Source organism: Hetaerina americana, unplaced genomic scaffold, assembly GCF_022747635.1.
Source record: "Hetaerina americana unplaced genomic scaffold, ioHetAmer1.1.p SCAF_2, whole genome shotgun sequence".
NCBI lineage: Eukaryota > Metazoa > Arthropoda > Insecta > Odonata > Calopterygidae > Hetaerina > Hetaerina americana.
Genome location: NW_027286763.1, coordinates 27,691,715 through 27,712,361, shown reverse-complemented (window position 1 = coordinate 27,712,361; position 20,647 = coordinate 27,691,715). Strand labels below are relative to the sequence as shown.

Sequence of the window (20,647 nt, the reverse complement as noted above, 5' to 3'; positions counted from 1 at the left end):
TTCTAGTTTAATAAAGATGCTGTTCTCCCTTTTTTTTGTGACATCAAATTCTCCTTTTTCACTGTGTTAATCACCATTTCCCCTTGCTTCCAGCACCTTTCTTCCTTTTGTCAGCTTCTCAAATTTTTCTCTTGTCTCTTCTCAGAGAATATTGTCACCTGCAAGTAGCATACTCTAAGGTGCTCTGCTTATCACATTCCTTACAACCACATCATAACCAGGTCAAAGATGTATGGACGGAGAGCTGATCTCTTATACAGCCCAACTTCATAGGGAAACCATTCCATTTTACCTCTAAGTGCTTTTCCTGGATCGTTAGGAGGGCAGCAGCGTGTTTTCTGTAGGAGCCTTACCACTTAGGCCTCATGGTCCATTCTGTCAACCCACATTTTACTGTAAGGGTAGATGTGTTGAGGTTCTTCCATTCAACCTCTATCCAGTCCCAGTATTAACTTTAGTGTTCTAATTGGAAATTGTTTCAATATGGCTAAGGCCCTTCCTCTATATCTGGTGCCTAATTGAGTCTCTTAATAACTGTTTAGGTTTAAATGACCATTAGCCACAATCATCTGAAGTTCACTATTAGCATTATAATACAAATTTTTTATTTGTAAATCAGGAAAATAACAGTATATTCTTGCTGAAAAATTTTCTTTTTCTGGAAGCACGCGAACCTTATTGGAACTATGGGTAATATGCAGGCAGGTATGGATTAACAAGGCTGTAGACAAATTCTCTTGTCAGTAGGGTTTAATCTCCATTGCTTGTTGCATGAAACCAATTTCAGGGTTGGGAAAATGTCCAAATATAATTTAAGAAAGGAATATGATGTACAATTTTGAATTTTTCCAATGAGAAGGATGCTCTTCTTTAGTTGTGAAACCAGTTCATGCCATACCATAGACCATTGTAAACTAAGGCTTTAGCAAAAGCAAAACTGTAAGTACAACTAACTGCAAGAACTATATGCAAGTGGCTCATGCAGTGGTGAGGGACAATTTAATAAAAGTAATTAATCAGATATCAAACATTAGGGAGGAAAATTAGGATCAAAAGGATTTATTGCGCTGAAAAAAGTTAGGAATAGGAATCAAGAAAAATTAGTGTCAACAACCTGCGGTGAGGAAAGAAAGTAAGAGAAAGTGTAAATGGTATCATATAACTAATAGGTTCCAAAGTAGTGAAATCAATATGTTGTATCAACAAGATAGTCTGTGAAGTATGCACCGGCTCTCCCATGGAATACAGTGAAATAAATACCTAGATAACCATGAGAATCTATTTTTTGTTCAAAGTTAATAATAATATTTATAAACTGAGTTTTGTATAGCATAAGATGGTGTATTGTATACATTGTCGCATTATATTCAGGCAGATAATCATAAATATTGCACAAAAAGGGCTCCTCTTTTGTATGCAATGATATCATCAATCCCCTTAATTAATTCATGAAAGCTAAACATTGAGAACACTATTTGATATGTTTCTTCTGTAACATTACTTGGAATTTTGAAACCAGCATAACATTGCAAGAATTTGTTTCAGATCCTGTGGCTTCTGTAAATGGAATTTAGTGTAATGTGATGTAAAAGTTTCTCTTGCTTTACTGGTGAGAGGAGAAACTAACTTATCATTTTCTTGCAAATGATTCATGGTTCATTACAGTTACAAAGTAAAATTCAAGTACTCATGGCAAGGTTGTAGTTTTCAATTGTTAGGCCAATAATGGATAATCAGCCATTTGTCATCCCTATGAGTCGTCTTTACTCTGACATCAAACCATGTGCTCTTTTGCCACCGTCCACTTAGCATGTAACAGTTCTCCCTTTCCATTCTTTCTCACCATCACTTCACCCCTACACTTCCCAGGAGTGCCATCTCATGTTGATCACTGATTTTAGTCGTTGACTCCGGAAGGGCCTTTGTTCAGTCTCTTCTAATATTGCAATAGTTATTAATTACAAATGCCATCAGCTTATTTTGAAGATTTTTGTGCAGGTTATCATGTACCTAGGGATATTTGGGCATCAGCGTGGCCATTTTATGACAAGTGCTGTCTGCAACAGTAACAGCTTACTCTGTGATTCATGTTCACAGTTGATTTAGTTGCTGTCCTTGTAGTTTTCTCAGAGCCAGTAGATACTGCAGTTAGCAGAGAATATGGATTATTATAAACTAGCTTAGGCAGCAAATGTCTGTTAATTTAAAGCTCTCAGGGCAGTTGGTACTGTAATTTTTTATATTCCTTCTTAAGTGATCGCTGCATTCAAGTCAAAGAACTTGTATTTTTGTACTCACCTAATTATGAACTAAAATCTGTGTTGAGGATTTTCCATTTTTCTTACATCGTTAAAACTAAACAGAGAGCTTGGAAACCTTTAGCAGAGGTCGTTCGTGTAAAATTATCATTAGTCACTGAAACATTACAAAAGGTGAACTTTGGCTCTCCAGTGGGTTGGAATTTGCATAAATTATTGATATTAATAATGCCATTTCACTGAATTATTATGGAAGGCATTTGAATTACTCAGGATTTGGCTGAACTGTATGCTTAAGTACTTGCTGTACACTTATGTGGAGTTTTTCTTATGAAATCTTATTTCCAAAATATATAAGGATTGCTTCAGGTTTGTTTTTTCTGAATGAGTTAGAGGCCTTTGTTGATTGGTTGTGTAAGATTTATATCCATGTTTTAGAAAATGAGTTTGCATTACAGAGGGTATAATGTCTTTTACTTTTGGAGGAATTTCAACAGCTAATGATATGAAGTGGGGGAGAAGAGGGGGAATGAGGGATGGGAGAGGATTGAATAGGAATATATTAACTCAGGGGGCTCAATTTTTTAGTTGAAAATCTATCAATGACAGGCACCTGCAGGACAAATTCTGGACACTGGTAGCACCTCTATGTTGGAGTATCACGAGATAATGGGAGGTCAAGAGATAATGAGAGGGGAAGGGGCTGCCTAACCTTACCTTCTGGTGTGACACCACAGGCCCCCCCCCCCCCATGTGACCACATGTTATTGTGTGACACTTGGATCTATAGTAAAAATGCTGCTATTATCCAGAATTGGCCCTGCAGGTCCTCTTCTTCAAAGAATTCTTTCTCTAGTGAGTCCCAAGAGTGAGTGACCCATTTAGCCAAATTTAGTGGTCCGTTTTAATATAATTTCTGTAGGAGTGAGTATATCTCTATCACTGAATCAGCCAAGATTCATTATCAATGTAATTAAGATCCCCATTTTTGTGATAGTCAAGTCTTCCATCAATGAGGTAGTAATAGAGATGTTCATTGTTAGGATCGTTGCTATACTAATCTCTTCAGTGTGCCCGTCAAAGTTGATCCAAAAATACAAATTTGAAGTTGACAGTAATTGAAATACCATGTGATTTATTAAAAATTTGGTTAAGAAATTGGCTTCTGTAGTGGTCATAGTGTGTCTTATGTGTGTTTGGTTTGGAGGTTGGACTGTACCCATTTCTAGGTGGTACCTCCTCCTTGAGAGGGTTCAGCCTTACAGACCAAACCCATTGTAGGCTTCAGATTTACTTGCACTCCCCAATGGGCCCTGAGCAAAGCAAGGTATTCCTTGGGTTGACCCATTGCATTGCAAACTGTTTCAAGCCGATGAATTTTGTTTCGAAGTGGCTTTGAAAACTCAAAAGCTATCATTATTATTGGGAATCTTCATTCACTGTCATGTTCATAAGCCATGCAATAGAAGTACCATTTACTAGTCGCAACTTATGTATGCCATGAACTTTGACTACTCCTTGCAGAGTGTTAAGTTTTTCAGGGCCAACCATTGTGAGTTGTGTAATTTTTGGTGGTTATCATAGGAAAATGGGAATTCTTGGTAAACATGAATGGTTATGTGCTGGGAGACTTCATTTGTTTGGTGCAGTTGCATAAACTTGGTTGCAGTAGTCAATATTTGCACAGCACATGCAGGTGATGAATATGTTATGCAATTCCTGGACTGTAGTGTATTATTTATTCCACCATAGCATTAATGTCATAGCAAGGTTTACCAGATGTTTGTTTCTATTATCTCTCATCTGAAAAAATATTTTTGATTCATGCATTTACAGGCTTCGACTAAGTTACATACTTTTGTATGATATCATTTCTTTTACCATGTTTAGTTTCTAAAAGTCTTGTCTTTCACATAGTGGAGTTCACAGCATTTTTTTTCAATCGGCAATTTTAAAATGGAAAGTTTGACTTCTGTTATAGATTGGTGGTGTGCCTCTTTCAGCTGTTAACCTAAAAATAGCCAGAATCCCAAAATAAGCATGCCACTTATTTCAAAATTGAGGAAACCTTACCTTGTCCACCAATGAATGGTTATGCTGACAATTTAACCCTGCAGTATTGCTCGTCCAGCAGGTAGATTGGCATTTCATTAATTTTGTTGAAATTTCCAATAGATGTATTTACTTTTAATCATAGTCTTAATTTGTAATGATGAGTTTCTTATTATACTTAATCATCAATCATAGCGTAGTTGTTTTCTTAATAATATGTGTGGAAAATTTAATGGATGTTGTCGTGTATCATATACTGTATTATTGATCTGTGACACACAAATACTAACTAATGGAATGCTTAAAGTAGCATAAAAACCTTAAAGTTTTTCGAGAAATATCTTTGTTCCACAGATATTTTAATGATTTGTTTATTCAAGGACTGTTCAATGAAGAGAGAAATTTTTTTATTTGCATAATTTATTGTGCCAAAATGTAATTTTATGTTATTATGTTAGTTTAATGTATTTATGGTACAAGTTCCATTGATTTGACTCCAGTATTGCTTCAAGGGCCACTGTTGTAAATTACAACGTGTTCAGTTATTTTGCTCATACTTCTGATGATGACTAATGCTTTCCGTGAAAGTGCTTCTTCATAAATGAGAATAGGAAAAAATTGCATGGTTGTAAATCTGCAGTATAGGGATGATGAGAATCATACTTTACACTGATTTTTACAATATATTGGTGATATCAGTGTGGGTTCTGTGGAACCCTCCATTCATAAGCATGTATCATGCACAATTTTTCTGTTACCCAGGTGTGTGAAATGGAATTCTGAATGTTTTTGATTTGATTCTTCTAAAGTTATTTGGCCACATTCCCTCACAATGGGAGCACCAATGTCAATGTTTACTCCTAGAGCTGTGGGTCCACCTTCCTTTGAATTTGATTTCTTTCCCTCCTTAAATATTTGAAACTATTTACCAGCTGTATTTTAGAGAACAGTTTCTCCATTGGCCTCCTATAATATATCATTACAGTGTCACATTCTACCTCCCATAATTTCCGCAGGCAAACAACGTTTCAAGCTGCAATGGTTGCCTCTGATGTCTGGGTCTACTGGGTCAAATCAATGAAACACATACCACGTATACATTACCCATTAAGATGACAAAATTATTACTGGTAGTCTACTGTTTACTGTAGGTTTCAGATGAAAACTGATGATACAACTATACCTTTCGTTGCCTCTGCTAACAAAACAATATCCAATGTCCAACACAACACTATAAACCCGTCTTCAATTCCACGTGTTTCCACCCGTCATTTTGCCCAGCATGCCTATCCTATTCATATCCTTTCCTCTATCAGTCTTCAGCATCCCATTCCAATTCAAAATGCTCAGCATATATCTTTCCTACCTCTATTTGATTTCTCCCAATAATCCTCTCGCCTTCCTTACCATACCCAGTACTTCCTCATTTGTTTTCCTTTCTGTCCACTTCACGTTCTCCATCCTTTTCTGCACTTTTATTTCAAAAGCCTCTAATCTACTCCTATCATTTTGCTTCAGTCCTCATGTTTCCACACACACTGTACAAAACCTTTCTCCAAATCTATGTTTCAATCGACTTTACAATGCACTCAGCATAGCTTATAACCCCTTTGCTGACTGGCAAACTAAAGCATGATCATCTGTATACCTAATTTTATGAATTCCCCATCTACTTTCATTCATATAGCGAAAAAAAATTTGCTCTGTAAATTATGTAATTAAAAAATATACAATCATGTTTTATTGAACAGCTCTCATATTCACTGTAATGGTACCTCTCTGTAAGTCCCAGCAATGATATACGAGGGCGATTCGAAAAGTAAGGTCTCTATTTTTCTCATGAAAAATCAAATTTATTCTCAACTTTGTGTGCATCCTAAGAAAGGCTGAGTATTTTGCTATTTTTCTGCATAGTCGCCTTGACGATCAATCACTTTTTGCATCCTTGTAAGCAGCTTTTTAATACCGGCGTTGTACCTTTCTCACAGAAAAATAGCTAAATTCTCAACCTTTCCAACGATGTACGCAAAGTTGAGAATAAATTTTGATTTTTCATGAAAAAATAGGAGACCTTACTTTTGGAATCACCCTTGTAATTTTATTTCATTCGATAAGACTAGGAGACAATAGGCAAAAAAGTAAAAACATAATAAACACTGAGATGTGTGCATTTTAATTACCACAAAATTCATACTCTTATTGGAAGTGTTATTTTATATTTTTATTGTGTGATGTTGAATTTCTGTTATCAATACTTTGGTGTGAAACTTGATATAATTCAAAATTTGCATGTTGAAACTCATGAATGGAACTGTGTGTACTTTTGTGTTATATTAATCATGTGAAAGGAAATTTTGTAACTCAGTTGTGTTCATGATACATGCTAAGAATGGAAAATAATTTCAGTCTATGAAGATAATTTCAGATTTTCAATGGAACAAAAATCATATGGGAACATTAATATTTAATATGAAACAGTAACCAAGTGTTGCCAGTTGCTTGCAACATGTCATGACATGTGTAATGTGTTGCATTGTATAGAAAGACTGCTAGCTTAATGTGTCTAATGAATACATTGAAAAAACGTATTACAAGGAATCTTTTATAATAGCTGGATATTTATTGTTCAAAACCTTTGGATGTACAGGGAAATATATGTATGAGATGCATCTTCTTTGGGGAAAAGAGAGGAATTTTTACTAGCAATTTATAACCCATACAGGAATTACAATATTGTCTCCCTCATATGGTATTATTCCCCTTTTTAGAAGCGAGCTCGGAAATACATGCTTATGGAATGAGAATAGAAATCGGGTGTGGTTATTGCTGTGTAATCATATCATGAAAAGAGATAAACACAGTCATGAAATTGCTTAAATATTGTTCATTTGGAAACAAACTTATTGAATCTTAATGAGTGCTGTTAACCTTGAATATCTATTCGGTAGAATCATTTTTCACAAATATTCTCTCTTAATTTCAACCCTGAAATGCACATTTATGTAGTAGAGTACCCATAAGATGAAATTGTCCTGTGAATTTCAATATGCCATTTTCACATAATGTTAATCATCTATTTTAACGTGTTTAGCTCAAAATGGACCACTGCAATTTATCACTGAGATTGCAACTCCCAGTGATAGAGGATTGCCCTAATACAATCTTCATGCAGGGTGAATAGACTGCTGTGACCCCAGTGAACACAACGGTTAGCCAAGATTCTGGCATTTAAAAATAATGAAGTCAAGCAATACATTTTGAAATCACTCTTTATTTTATCCTTTATTGTTACATACACTTTTTTGCTGAAAATAACTCTGTTTAAGTTACTTCATTATTATAATGTAAATGTTTTACACATTATATATTGAAAAGCAAAACATTCAAGACAGATTTTTAGTTTTCCTTCTCATTATTTACAATATGTAGTTTCTTTCTGCATAGTTTTTAGTTATGATTTTGTACTTTTTTTCCTCTTAACATCATTTTCAGTATTTCTTAGCCTGGTATGGTCCAGTCTTTTTGATCTGTAAGTGGGGGGTTTCTTTTGATTCCCTCATTTGATGATGTTGTAGCATTATCACCGCCACCAACCACTATTTTTGGCAAAATAATTATTGGTCAATTAATATCTCCCTAAATACTGGGATAGGCACTGTATAGTCATTGATTTTTTACACGAGAGTGAGCATTTACTCAAATTTTTCCTTAAAGCATCCTATTTTACGGTGCTATGTGATAGTTTTTCTCAAGGTAGTACCTTACTTCAACCCTACCATTCTTAACTGTTATAGTTTGACCTCTAAAATACGTACAGGTCATTCGTCAAAGATGGATTTTGATTTTCTCATAGTCTTTGACATCCTTTCTTCTTCTGTTGCTTTTGTTGAAATGGAGTTGTCCTGAATGGCTACCAAGGGAAATGATGAATCTATCCTGTAGCCATGAAGGAGAGAGGGATAAGGGAAAGCTTGCCTCACTACTCCTTGCCACTTCCTCTTCACTGGTACTCAATAAATACTTGGGTATCTGTCCCAAAAAATGTTGTTGACATTCCCAGTCATTGCATCGGGCATCTCACTTGAGGGTTGGGTTTGAGTAAAGGGCCCTGAGACAAACTTGGCATTGAGGGAAACTTTCTTGTATTCATTGGACTGATATAATTTACAAATTCTCCCTGATCTACCTCTGGAGGATTTTTTTCTCTGCCTCTTATTTCTTTTAGATAGTAAGGTATAGGATAGGACTCTTTCCTCTTTCAGCTATCACATTCACCTGGAATGATATAACATGCTAATAAAACATGACGTCATAAGTTTTTGAATAGTTAAAATCTAGCAAGGGTAATGGAATTAGCTATGGATAGTACCTTTTCAAGAGATTGGCAGGCTCAAACTGAACCATTGTGAATGTAAGAATTTCATAGTATAAAAATAATTCTCTTTTAACAGATGAATGATGGTTTACACTGTGATATTCTTGCCTTTTTATGTGTGTGTACACCTGTGGGTGATAACTAAAATTACTTTCACCCTCAGCTTCTTTGGATTTGGCAGTGATTGGTGTTGACTCAATTTTTGCCATGTATGAGAAACTAGAAAGACAATATGTATATACATACATGTATATATCTTAAAAATATAATGCTCTTCAGCGACGCACAAATATATAAAAACGCTGATATAGAATTTGAAAACAGAAACACAAAGAAAGGACTCACATATGTAGTTTTGACGCTTCACTGGGATGGCCGTCTTCATCAGATTATATATACATATATTAGTTTTTCTCAAGGCATTCAGTAGCCTAAATGTCACTGCCTAGCTACATTATTGGTTGAATTTGAATCAAGTAGCTTGATGCACACTGGGTCCTTGAAGAGGGGGGAGAAAGCGGTGGTCCATAGGTGGGGGAATGGGAGATGCTAGTCACCAAGACTATTGTGCTTACGTGCAAGAAAGTAAATAATAGAGCACTCGACCAGGAAAATGGAGGAATTGTAACATTTTTCCCTATAAGTTAGGCCACTCCGCACTGTATTTTTGTTGGCCCAGTGGTTGATTGATGAGGGTAGGTTGGAGTGGCTGCAATATGGAGAAATGTGGGAATTGTGCTAGGGGGAAATGTGGAAGGGTGGATTGAGGGGCGGCTCACACACATGTATGGCCTCCTTCCATGGCCTCTCAGTTGATGCAATCAGCAATCAAAGATTCAGCCACTGTTCTGTGAATGGTGTAGACATGCATCATGGTGACATTTTGAGTAAAGTCATGGCTTTCATGCTTTAAAATCATGCATTCCCATGGCCCCTTCTCTCCTGCACATAATCTGCATGGTAAGGTATGGGAACAAGTAGTCCAAGTGTCATACCGTGGATTTTCAGGGAGCGCAGTGGCCAAGGAGGAGGGAGAGGTGATGATGGCTAGTGCGGCCATTGGGCAAGAGGAGGAATATGAAGAGGAGGAGGAGGACTATGAAGAGGAGGGGGAGGAGGAAGATGGTGTGAGGGAGTCGACGATCACGAGGTCTGCTGGTATCCCCACCCTGGTAGAAGCTCTGCCCACAATGCATCAAGGGTCATCTGTGGAGGTCAACAGCAGCCAAGAGGGGCGGGTGGAGGACGATACGGGCTTTGAGTGGGGGGATGAGGAGGATGTCATGCCAGTGCGGTTGGGCAGAAGAGAGGAAGAAGGGAGGGATTGGGAGTGGGAGGGGCAGGAGGATGATGGGCAGTCAGCAATGAAGAGGGAGGAGGAAGAAGAAGAGGAGGAGGAAGAGGAGGAGGAAGAGGAAGAAGAGGAGGAGGAAGAGGAAATTGTCCCCATCAAGAAAATCCCAAGTCAGTTCTGGCATCAGAACAGTATCTGATTGTGCTGATATGCTTTGTGTATGTAGATTTGTACCCTGTGCTGTTAACATGTGTGATATTAACACAATGCAGACTAAACTGTCATCCCACCTCTTAAATTGGATGCAACTGAAATTCCTTTGGTAATTATATGGAGGATGGTCAGCTTTTATGTATGTAAAGGGACAGACAGCCCTCCCAATTCAAAGGTGAACCCCCCTTTCCTGCATGAGTCCATGTGCTGTTGTGAGCTGTAATGGCACCTGTCTTACTGCATTGTTCGTTAAGGCATGAATTGGGTATGCCGAGGGAAATGTAGCATTGCACGCAGATTTATGTTCCCAGATGAATGAATGCTTGTCGCAAAAAAATTATTTATCCTGGTCAGGATTTGAACCCTGGTCTCCCAATTGTAAAAGGAATTGTGCTGTAAACTGTGCAATCAAACTATTTTCCTTCTGAGCAAATTTCTAATGGAGTTTGTCAGGCCCTTCCTGCCTTGCTATTGACAATGCCTTACATTTAAATTAATTGTTTCACTTTATTTAAAATCATATATATTTTGAAGGATTTGAAAACTGTCCTTTAAATATTATTTTATATTATTCATTTTAATGCTCTCTCTATGATCTTGGCTAGGAAATCAGAGTAGAGTTATCGCACAGTTGCAAAAGAGTGGCCAAGTCACTCTTTCATTTTTCATGGGGTCAATTATGGACATAGTAAGATGGAGGGATAAAGAATATGAAAGGAAGGGCACAGGTCAAAGGTTTCCTCCCCAAGGAATGAGCCATCTCTACTTCAGTCAGTGTTCTGATATGTTTTTAGAAAATAATTAACTCATTGGATCAAAGATCAAGACAGAAGGTGATGAATTCAAGTTGAGGACAGAGACTTAGAGCCTTGACCAAGGTTAAATGAAAAATAGGACCCTGGGAGATTTTGCCTTGAGAGAATATTGAATTTAATAAAAGCCAATGTGATGGCTTCCGCATAACGCTATGAAAGCATAGCTTCATATTGAAAATTAATCTGACCCTTGTAGGGGAGTATTTTGAAAGAAGTGATGCGTGAGTTCATGATTATCATAACATTTTGTTGAATTTTGGTACTATCTCTCACCTCTGTCAATTTGCTGAATTAGGTTGTGCTAGAAATTACATAGTAATCATTCAACTTACTCTTTTAAATGCCTGTCACTTTCAGACACTGCTCTGATTTTGTAAGCTGAGGGATTGGAGAACCTGGGAAGCACATTTTTGGGTTTCCTAACATCCTTTATTCCCATTGTTTCCATTTTTTGTATATTCCAGTTGGAATGTTAAGTTACTTAGCACTACACTTGAATAACCCAATGGCTTCTTTACCATGTTATCACTGCTTTGCTATATGGTTTAAGTGCTAGAGTAGTTCTTCTGGCCATATGTAAGTGGTAGGAAATATTACATTTTGGAAATTTTCCTCTCATATCAGTTACCCTTTTTGAATGAATGCAACTAGTACATAACACTTTAAGGTTTGATGTCATTAGTTGAGGATGCTGTTTTTTCTTCCAACACCCAAAGTGTAGTGCTCTCTCTGTGTCTAAGAGCACAATCCTGGTGAGATATAATGTACCATTGGTTTGATTAATTTGTGATGCATGAATTTTTATTACTGTCATTGCCAATATCTCAGTGTTTCCCCTGAGCACTTAAAACCAAGGGAGTTGAATGAACCAAATGCTCTCTCAAGTTAACTATGATCAATTGGTCCCTATCAGTATATGGGTATGGGAATATTTGTTTAGGAGGTAGCAATGATCACAACAGGAGACGAACTTGGTCATTACAGAACCACAAATTTGATTGCTTTTTCAATACTCTTACTCCATCCAGGTAACAATGTGTTGGCCACGTTTAATGCCAGACTTTATTCAATCAGGAACCCATGTTATCTACTTGTGTGTACATGTTTATGAAGCTGAGAAAGTAATGCATATGTTTGCCAAATACACTGCCACTACTTACCCTCAGCTTTGTAGGTGATGAATAACAGAAACTCTTGTGAGGGTCCATACTTGCTGATTCTCGAAAATATTGCATCAATTAACTGATGTATTTTTTACAGTAATGGTGAAAGAAAACACTGGAAAATTTGTAATTCGTAATCTCTAATCTTTTGTGACTAAATAGGTTGTTAAAGGCAACCGAAATTTCTTGAGGTGAACCCTTTGGGAGAATTTCACTCTTACGGAAAACTGAAGGGACTTGGTTTCTGTTTTTTGGGGATATGGTACTCCTGACATTGTGTCACAGTCCACAAAGTTAATGCCAACACCTAAACTTTTGGGTGTTTGCCTGAAGCAAATTAAAAAAACTGGGAAATTGTGTAAACATTCCTTGCTTAATTCAATTATTTTGTGACATGTGTGTATGGCAATTTGCCAAAGCATTTTGTTCTTTTAAAGTCCTCATAAGTTTGCAGTGTAAGAGGACACCTTGATAGCTTAGCTAGCTGAAACATTTGGCCAGACATAGAGGGATCTGGGTTCGAATCTGTCTCTAGGAAAATGATTTTTGAACAAAGAAATTCTTGCACCTGTGCGCATATCAGTGAGTGATTGCATCAATTTATTATTTTTTATTTGGCCTCTCTGAAGATCTTTAACAGCTTGGAAATTCACTGGGAAGGGGGAATTAACTCAAATATGAGTGCTACTTAGGTCTTCCCATGAATGCCCATGCTGCTGGAGTTGTCTGACCATATGATAATCTGGGAATTGAGGATCAGAGAATGAGAGGGATCTGCTCAAATTTTGTAGAATTTTTGTTTCTGTATTGTCATCAGGAATGTGTGTGTATGCAAAGTTTTGAGTTAATTGAATGTTGAGAAATGGGTCAAAACTTAAACTCACATTTTGTTTCAAAACAGAACTAAATGAGTGTTCGCAAACAAAAGTGACAAAGGGTGAGTATTTCCTTTTGTTCACCAAGACCAGGATAGAAGTTGAAATCAGATAACTGAAGTGTACTAATGAGTGAGGCTCTCTCAGTTCCGTCTCTTGTCTTCTTGATTAGAGAAATGTGGAGCCTTCAGTAGTAAATATGCTTGTGCTTGTAAACCTAGGTTTTTCAAGAGTCACATTTTCCCAAGCACAAATGGTTTCCCAAAACTATAATGAAGCATGCTTGGGGAAAAATGACCTTCATCACTTGAAATATTATAATTATGATTGATAGGAATTAAGAAATGTAATGAGTCACATATATGGGGGCACTTTAAAGACTAATAACTTAAAGTCATGCAAGGACATCACAGCTCTTGGCAGATGAATAATTGGCCATTGTATGCATTTCATTTCAGGTGAAAGAAAGGTTGAGACACCTCCAGTAGAGGAAGAGGAGTCCGAGGAGGAGGAAGAGGAGGAGAGCGAAGAGGAAGCTCCTCCACCACTACCCAGGAGGGGGAGAAGCATGGGTGGGCAGAATGAAGTACGTATATGTGTGTGTGTTTCCTGTTTTTAGATGCCCTTTAAATTGGAAAGATTGCAAGGGTGGAACAGTCTCAGTTCAGTATCTCTTGCACCATATGGTGAAAATTGGGATACTAGAGTTTAATGTTTGACGCAGTTGAACCTTACTCAGATTACGTAGTTTTATCAGTATCTTCACCCCCGCCCCCTCGAAGCAAAAGCCTAGCCACATTGGCACATTGTTTCCCATTAAATCACCAAAGTCAAGTAATGCTGAGCCTGGATGGTGGTTGGATGGGTGAACTCCTTACCTTTAATTGTGGCCCTCCTGTCCCCTGTCTGCGTGTGGCAGGCAGGCTAAACATGGGTTGGAAAAATTGATAAAGAGGCCTGAGTGCTCAAAGCTCCTGTCAAAGATCACCACACACCAAAAATCCCCCTCTCAAATGCCTCAGTAATGTATAATTCTGATTCATAAGTATTAAGCTTCTACAGTAGCTTTCTTTTTTACTAAGCCAGATTTACAAAAAGATGAACTGATATTATTCACTTAAAACAACTTTTAATGCTGACTTTTTATAGCTATTTTTATTATTTTAGAATCAGCAGGGACAATAGTTATGGATCTGCAGTTTTTTGTACATAATTATTTCTCCTTTTTAACGTTTAAATGGTTTTAGAAAACTCTATTTTATCGAATTTCCATAACTTTATACTTATTTTCAGCAATTTAACAATAAAGTTAGTGTTTTAAATCAGGTTATTTGGCAAACCAAGTATGTCCGTAATGTCAGATGTCATATGTCATCTCCAGGTTAAGCTTCGGAAGTGTTGCACATTGACTTAAAGAGTAGACCAAGTTAGCTACAGTGCTCACCGTGGTTGTTTCATTATTTTCCAGTCAGCCTCAAATTCACCGAGTGGGTTAATTTCTGAAAAATCATTTTTCCCTGGACTTAATCGCCTCCTCATTCCCTCTCCTAAACCCATTTCAGCTCCTCGTGTTTTGGTTGGGGAGACTAATGGTTTCAAATGAAATGCTCTCTTTCATGAAATTGAACCATTTTTTATTTAGAAAGGAAAATGTACCGTTTTAATCCTCAAAGTAAGTTTTGTTAAAGGTGACTCAGATTTTCTGAATAAAATTCTCACTCTCAATTTTACTTGCATTTGAAATAATTTTATGTAATAAGTCAGGATTTTCCATATTACAAACCTAATATATAGCCCTCTCTGTCCCCTTTTCAATATCCAGGCTGTTGATACAGATGAGCAGGCATCCACGTATGAGAAGGCAGATGTCACAAATGATGAAGATTTTATTATCCGTGAGAAGTTAGATGAGGCAGATGCAGAAATAGAGAAGGTAAGGGAATTTTATTTATTTTAGGTGAAAGAACTAAAATAATTAACCGATCACTTACTGACTCATGGTTATGACATGGATGGCCTCGGGCACACATTTCAAGCAGGTTGGCACCTACAGGTAGTTGAGATTCATTGCACACCTGACCTTATCAAATTTCATCATAAATCTCAAGATTCAAGTGGCGTGCATCTTTGTCTTCACTACACCTTGATTCTCATGCTACTGATTTGAATATATGTAGCTGACAGATTTTTTGTTGTCTTCAAATAAATATATTCTTACAGTGGTATGAAATTATATTTGGGATGTGTGAAACAGTTTCACTGGAGACATTTTTCCATTATGGATTTTTAAGTTTAAGTGTATTGATTGAAATATATGAGCAGTTATTCAATGTTAATTAGATTGTCTTATTAAACTGGGGTTTGATGCATTTTTAGTCTGGAAGTTTTGAGTTCTGATACACCTGTAAGTTGAGATTTGTGTTCTGCCATTTAATTCAAGCACATAGTGGGAAGCTTTGTGCCTTTAGGTAAGACAGTTCTTGAGCCCAAATGTCCTTATTTTTGCTCTTACCTCAAGCACTCGCTAATGAATGCCTTAGCCAAGTGGAATATTGGCAGCAAAGTCAACAGAATATGTTAATAACAGTTCATGCTGTGCACTTTTGGGCACTGCAGTGTGCAGTGGGTAGAGATGGGCCTACCTCTCCCTTGCTCAGGACCAAAACTGACACCTCTTGATTAAATAGTGTCCACAATGTACGGTGATGCCTTAATATCCCATCCAGTGAGGCAGTCACAGCCAAGCCCCTTGCCCACCACCCACACCACTCCATCTCCCGAAGAAACACTCCTCCCTTCCTTATTGGGTCAGGAGGAGAAGTGTGTCTTGCCCGCTGTGTATCCATCCCTAATGGAACCCCCCCCACCTCCTTTCCCCCTCTCTAGCTCTAACCAATCCCCGAAACAAGCTACAGCTGACTCAGTGAATTCCGCCACACACTCTGGCTCATCATCAGCCATCTTAACTAGCATTTGTATCTTTAGTCTTTCATGGCACTTTTTTGTTTCAGTACCCTTGATCTGCAGGTTTGATTTATATTTTTTTTATTGCTTTATTTGTTACTGGGCGAAGTTGGAACATTACTTGTTTTGCACTTTGGAACCTAATCACTTTTCATGGCGGTTCTGTATTAGTTCAATTGGAGCAGAAATAAGTTAGAATTGTGTTTCAATTGGAGATTCTTTGTACTCTTACTCTCAGTTAATGCAAGAGTGGCAAGTGAAGTTGGGGTGCAATGGACCTCTGTTATGTGTGAATCCTAATCTCATTTCACCGATCAATTCAGTTACATTTTTGAATTCACATTCTTTAGTTTTGCTGGTAAGACAAGGAATTGCAATTAAATTCACAGAAGCCTCCGCTCCAATTAATAATGTTTCATGGTCTAGGCAGCTCTTCTGGTAGCCATTGCGATCAAAGCCTCAATATACACACCTGAAAACTGGAACATAGAGAAAATCTTATAGTCCCACTTATGAGCTGATTTCCAAGGCATTTTTCCTAATGTTTCAGTCTTTACTGCTTGTTTTAATACATTATGCATAATATAAATGATGATAATATGCATATTAGTTCTTCAAATATAGTTATTGTTAATAAATTGGTTATTAAGGTATAAGTTGATCAAATTTAAAATGATCATTGGGCTACTTAACTGCTAGTTTTATAGTAATGTGAACTCTATGAGATGTTATGCTTTTGCATTTTTAGTGGGCTGTATTTATTTATTGGGCACTCTTTTAGATAGTCCTTTTGGTGATGATGATTGATGGATGTGATGATGATAGCTGGCCTCTCGTGATACTATGGCTGAAGATATAATGAAACAATTCACCAGCGCCTGTGATGCATCAATGCTAATGTGCTTAGGAAAACATCAACATCACCCAGCTCATGGGTGGAATGATGAAATTGCTGACCTTTGGAGATGCCATTGTGCTTAAAGACACCACCAAAGAGCATGAGGGAACCCAGATTTGGGAGAGCCAGCGCAAACCCAGAGCCTTGGGGCAACAGTACATGGAGACACAATGGTCCCTCACCAAGGCAATCAAGACAAGTAAGCATTTGAGCTGAATGGAATTGTGAAGCAACGTGGACAGAGACCCCTGGGTAAGACCTACCTTACAAAATGGTTATGACCAAACTGAAAGGTCTGTCTGCACTTTTGCATATTTGTCCAATCACAATGCATAGAATAGTGGCTGCACTATCCCCAAAGCAATCGGGAAGCACCATTTCCACTTGCAAACCTTAATAAAGTACAGTTGATATTTTGAGAGGAACTGCTGAAGTCCTGCAGCAAGGTCGGAGACTCCAAAGCCTCCACTCCAGATTGAACCCGTAATCTAAAGCTGCCATTAGGGCTTGACTAGGTATCTTTCAGGAAGTGTATAACACCTGCCTGCTTGAAGGAATCCTTCCCTGCTGTTGGAAGAGACAGTACCTCGTAATGCATCCAATGAGTATTAGAGTATATTAGGACGCATTGTCCTTGCGGCCATTGTGCATGCTGAACACAGCTTACAAGTTTCTGGAGAGGCTCATGTACAACTGGCTGGATGACTACATTGAGGGAACCCAACTGAGTCTTGGAGAACGAATATGACTTCTGGAAAGCACTGCTGAAGGTGGATGCCATTAACACAATTGTCAATGTTTCTCGCAATGCAGTTGAAGGCAAGCAATGGAAGTGAGATGCCAAACAGTACTGCACAATTGTGACCTTAGATGTGAACAATGCCTTCAATATGACGATGTGGAACTGCATCCCAGAAGCACTACAGAGGGTTAAGATCCCAGATTACGTGCTGAAAGATGATAATGGTGTATAAAGAGCATTTTAATCGGCAATGTAATGTTGAAGATAGTGATAGACTGGAAGAACATGAGGCAAGGGAGTAGGGAGGAAAGGAAGGGAAGGTTGGACTAAATGAAAGGAAGTAGAGTAATGTTGAATTTAAGAGGAATTTACTGAAGTGTGGGGTAATGTTGTGTCTTTTATAGGAGGCTAACAAATTTAAGCTTGTATGTGAAGTTTGCATCCTAGCTAAACTTAACATAAATGGTAGACTACTAAATAATGATATTAAAACAAAAATCAAAGCTAGAATAGCAATTTCATCATTTAAGAGAATTTAGTTGCAAAACCACCTTTTTCATGAAAAGATATAAGACTGAGGCATGAGTGAAGGAAGGAAGGATGTAAGAGAAGGGGAGGGAAGAGGGGGGTATTGAGTGGCGACTGTAGTTCACACCTGATTACATTGAATGTAATTCACACCTGTTACCTCTGCTAAGGCATAAAATGTTTTCTTAATATACATGTTCTTTAATAAGTGCAGTTTCATAGTGCTTTAAGTAATTACTATGTGTAAAGTTTATTGAGTTTTTAAAAGAGTTGGGGAAAATAAGCATTTGCAATGAGAGCATAAACCAAGTCATTGGGACTTATTTCCATTGCTATGGGCCCTAGGAATGAATTTTTAGATCCCATTTGTGACTAAGAGAACTGAGTGGAGGTAGTTGGTAGATAAGTGATTGAAAGAGGGAGTGGATTCTGATATTATATTTAACGATAACTGTCCTATTTAAAAATAATCTGATAAGTTGCAACTGCCTACTTCATTGTGAGCTGGTAGTGGTATTGGATGTCATGAGGGTCAAAGGAGGTTGGTCATGGTCCTTTCTCTTTATGACCTGAATGCATCAAAATTCATGGGTGAGAGGATGAGGAATTCAGTCAATGCTCACTTGCTACACTGACCTCTGCTCCCTGCCCATTTGATTGGAAAGGGCATGATGAATCTTTAAGTTCCAAAGTGCAAACTGGCCCAGCCATGTTTTAGCTTATCATTTGTCATTAAGTTATTGCATTAGTGTATTCTATTTTGCAATCTAATTCCTCCTTTTTTATCTCTCTTCTCTTTCTATTAGGCTTTTGGTGTTTAGGATTTGGAGGACAACCTATCACAATTATGCCTCATGTTAAAAAAATTTTTGTTGTTTTCTTAAATACCAAATTCTTTTGTTGTTGGGAAATCCCTTTAGCAGGGAAAGCATTTGTACTCTAAGAGTCCAGGTTTTTTGTATAGTTATGTTATTTTAATGCTTCTACTCCTCCTTAACAATGAACTCAGGCTAATCCGGTCAAATTAATTTTGTGGCTAACAAAGACAGTTGAAAAATATTCATCCAATCGCCCTATAGCTGAATCCATCATATTGTTCATGTTTCCTTAGCTGAATAATATGTTCTACTCAGTGACCCACTTTTGCAATTAGCTGAGCTACAGTAATATGAGTCAAACTGATGTGAAACCCTGGTAATTGTTCATCAACTGTGTGGCACCCTAGTAGACATGTCCAAGAGGGTCTCATCATGGTTATGTGTTGCATGCCACATGTGGATAAGATGCATCCTTTTGGGGTGATATAATGTTCACCCACTTCAATTTATCATTCTGCTATTTGAGTCGTGTCATTTCAAATCAGATCAATTTATTTTTGTCCAAAGATTTGTTTTATTTGACAAGTCCTAGGACTTGTCAAAGAAAATGCACAGCTGCAAATTATAGTTGCCGATATTAATCAACAGAGTAGAATGTATGCTTTAGTAGATATTCACAAAGTTTTGTGTGAACATGACATTTTTTCTCATGGAAATTAAAAGAAACACAGATGGTGACAGTTCTCAGGGGATTCACTCGATGGACATGTTGTGACTCATTTTGGAGCCTATTTTCTATTTCTACATTACTCAAGATTCACTTGTGTTCCGGATTAGAATGAGCTCACTCTGTGTGTGTGTTATATCTCACTTAAAGCAAAGTCATTTAGTGCCCTTTTTTTGTTTTAGTCTTTACAAAGGATTGGTAGCAAACCCGTTCATCACCACAGTTGTCTTTGCATGGTGGCTTTAGTCTAAAAAGCATGATTGTTTTATAGTTTTGCAGTAACGTTTGGGATGCAGAAACATTGAGATACATTTCCACCAGGATTATAGGGTCATAAAGGAATGGGGTACTATTACCTGTGGTCATTTAATTATAGCAGTAATTGTCTGTGATTAGCCTAGTCATTCTGGTGAATTGCATTGGTGTATTATTAATTATTTTGCTTTGTACATACATATGTATGCTTGCCCACTGACAATAACTGTGAACTTGTGGATTTACACCAAACTATCCTTTACACTTTTTTAATGTATTGTTCAGCACACATTGGCTTGTTTTATACTTTGTATCCATTTTGATTTATTTTCCTTGTTTTATGTTTGTAGCTTTCTTTATGTGTGAATATGAAAACTTTCCCAGCATCTCATCACCCATTATTCCATCTATTCTGAGATTGGGCAGCTTTCACTATTCCAAGAAATGTTTGCGTGTTAGTTTTATCTCGTCATATCTGTAGAAATGTCATCACATCCTGTTGATTTTTTTTACTGTTGTTAATCTTTCTTGCTTGTGAGCTCTGCCGTATATGATTAGTGGATTTTATTAACTGTTCTTTTATGTTTTTTTTTAATTCTTGATCGTTGATTTCAATTTTCTATTTTGCCTCAGCTTTTAAATTTCCTTTGAATGATGACATCTGCTACAT

General features: G+C 37.3%; 1 protein-coding gene across 1 annotated transcript in view; it reads left to right on the top strand.

Moving 5' to 3' along the window:
- The window catches only part of LOC139687640 (retinitis pigmentosa 1-like 1 protein), a 72,499-nt gene that overhangs the window by 32,419 nt on the left and 19,433 nt on the right, over window positions 1–20,647 (top strand). Inside the window, exons 10-12 of the mRNA XM_071584881.1 lie at window positions 9,694–10,149; window positions 13,504–13,631; window positions 14,868–14,978. Coding sequence (XP_071440982.1) covers window positions 9,694–10,149; window positions 13,504–13,631; window positions 14,868–14,978 — 695 coding nt within the window. The remainder of the gene's footprint in view (window positions 1–9,693; window positions 10,150–13,503; window positions 13,632–14,867; window positions 14,979–20,647) is intronic.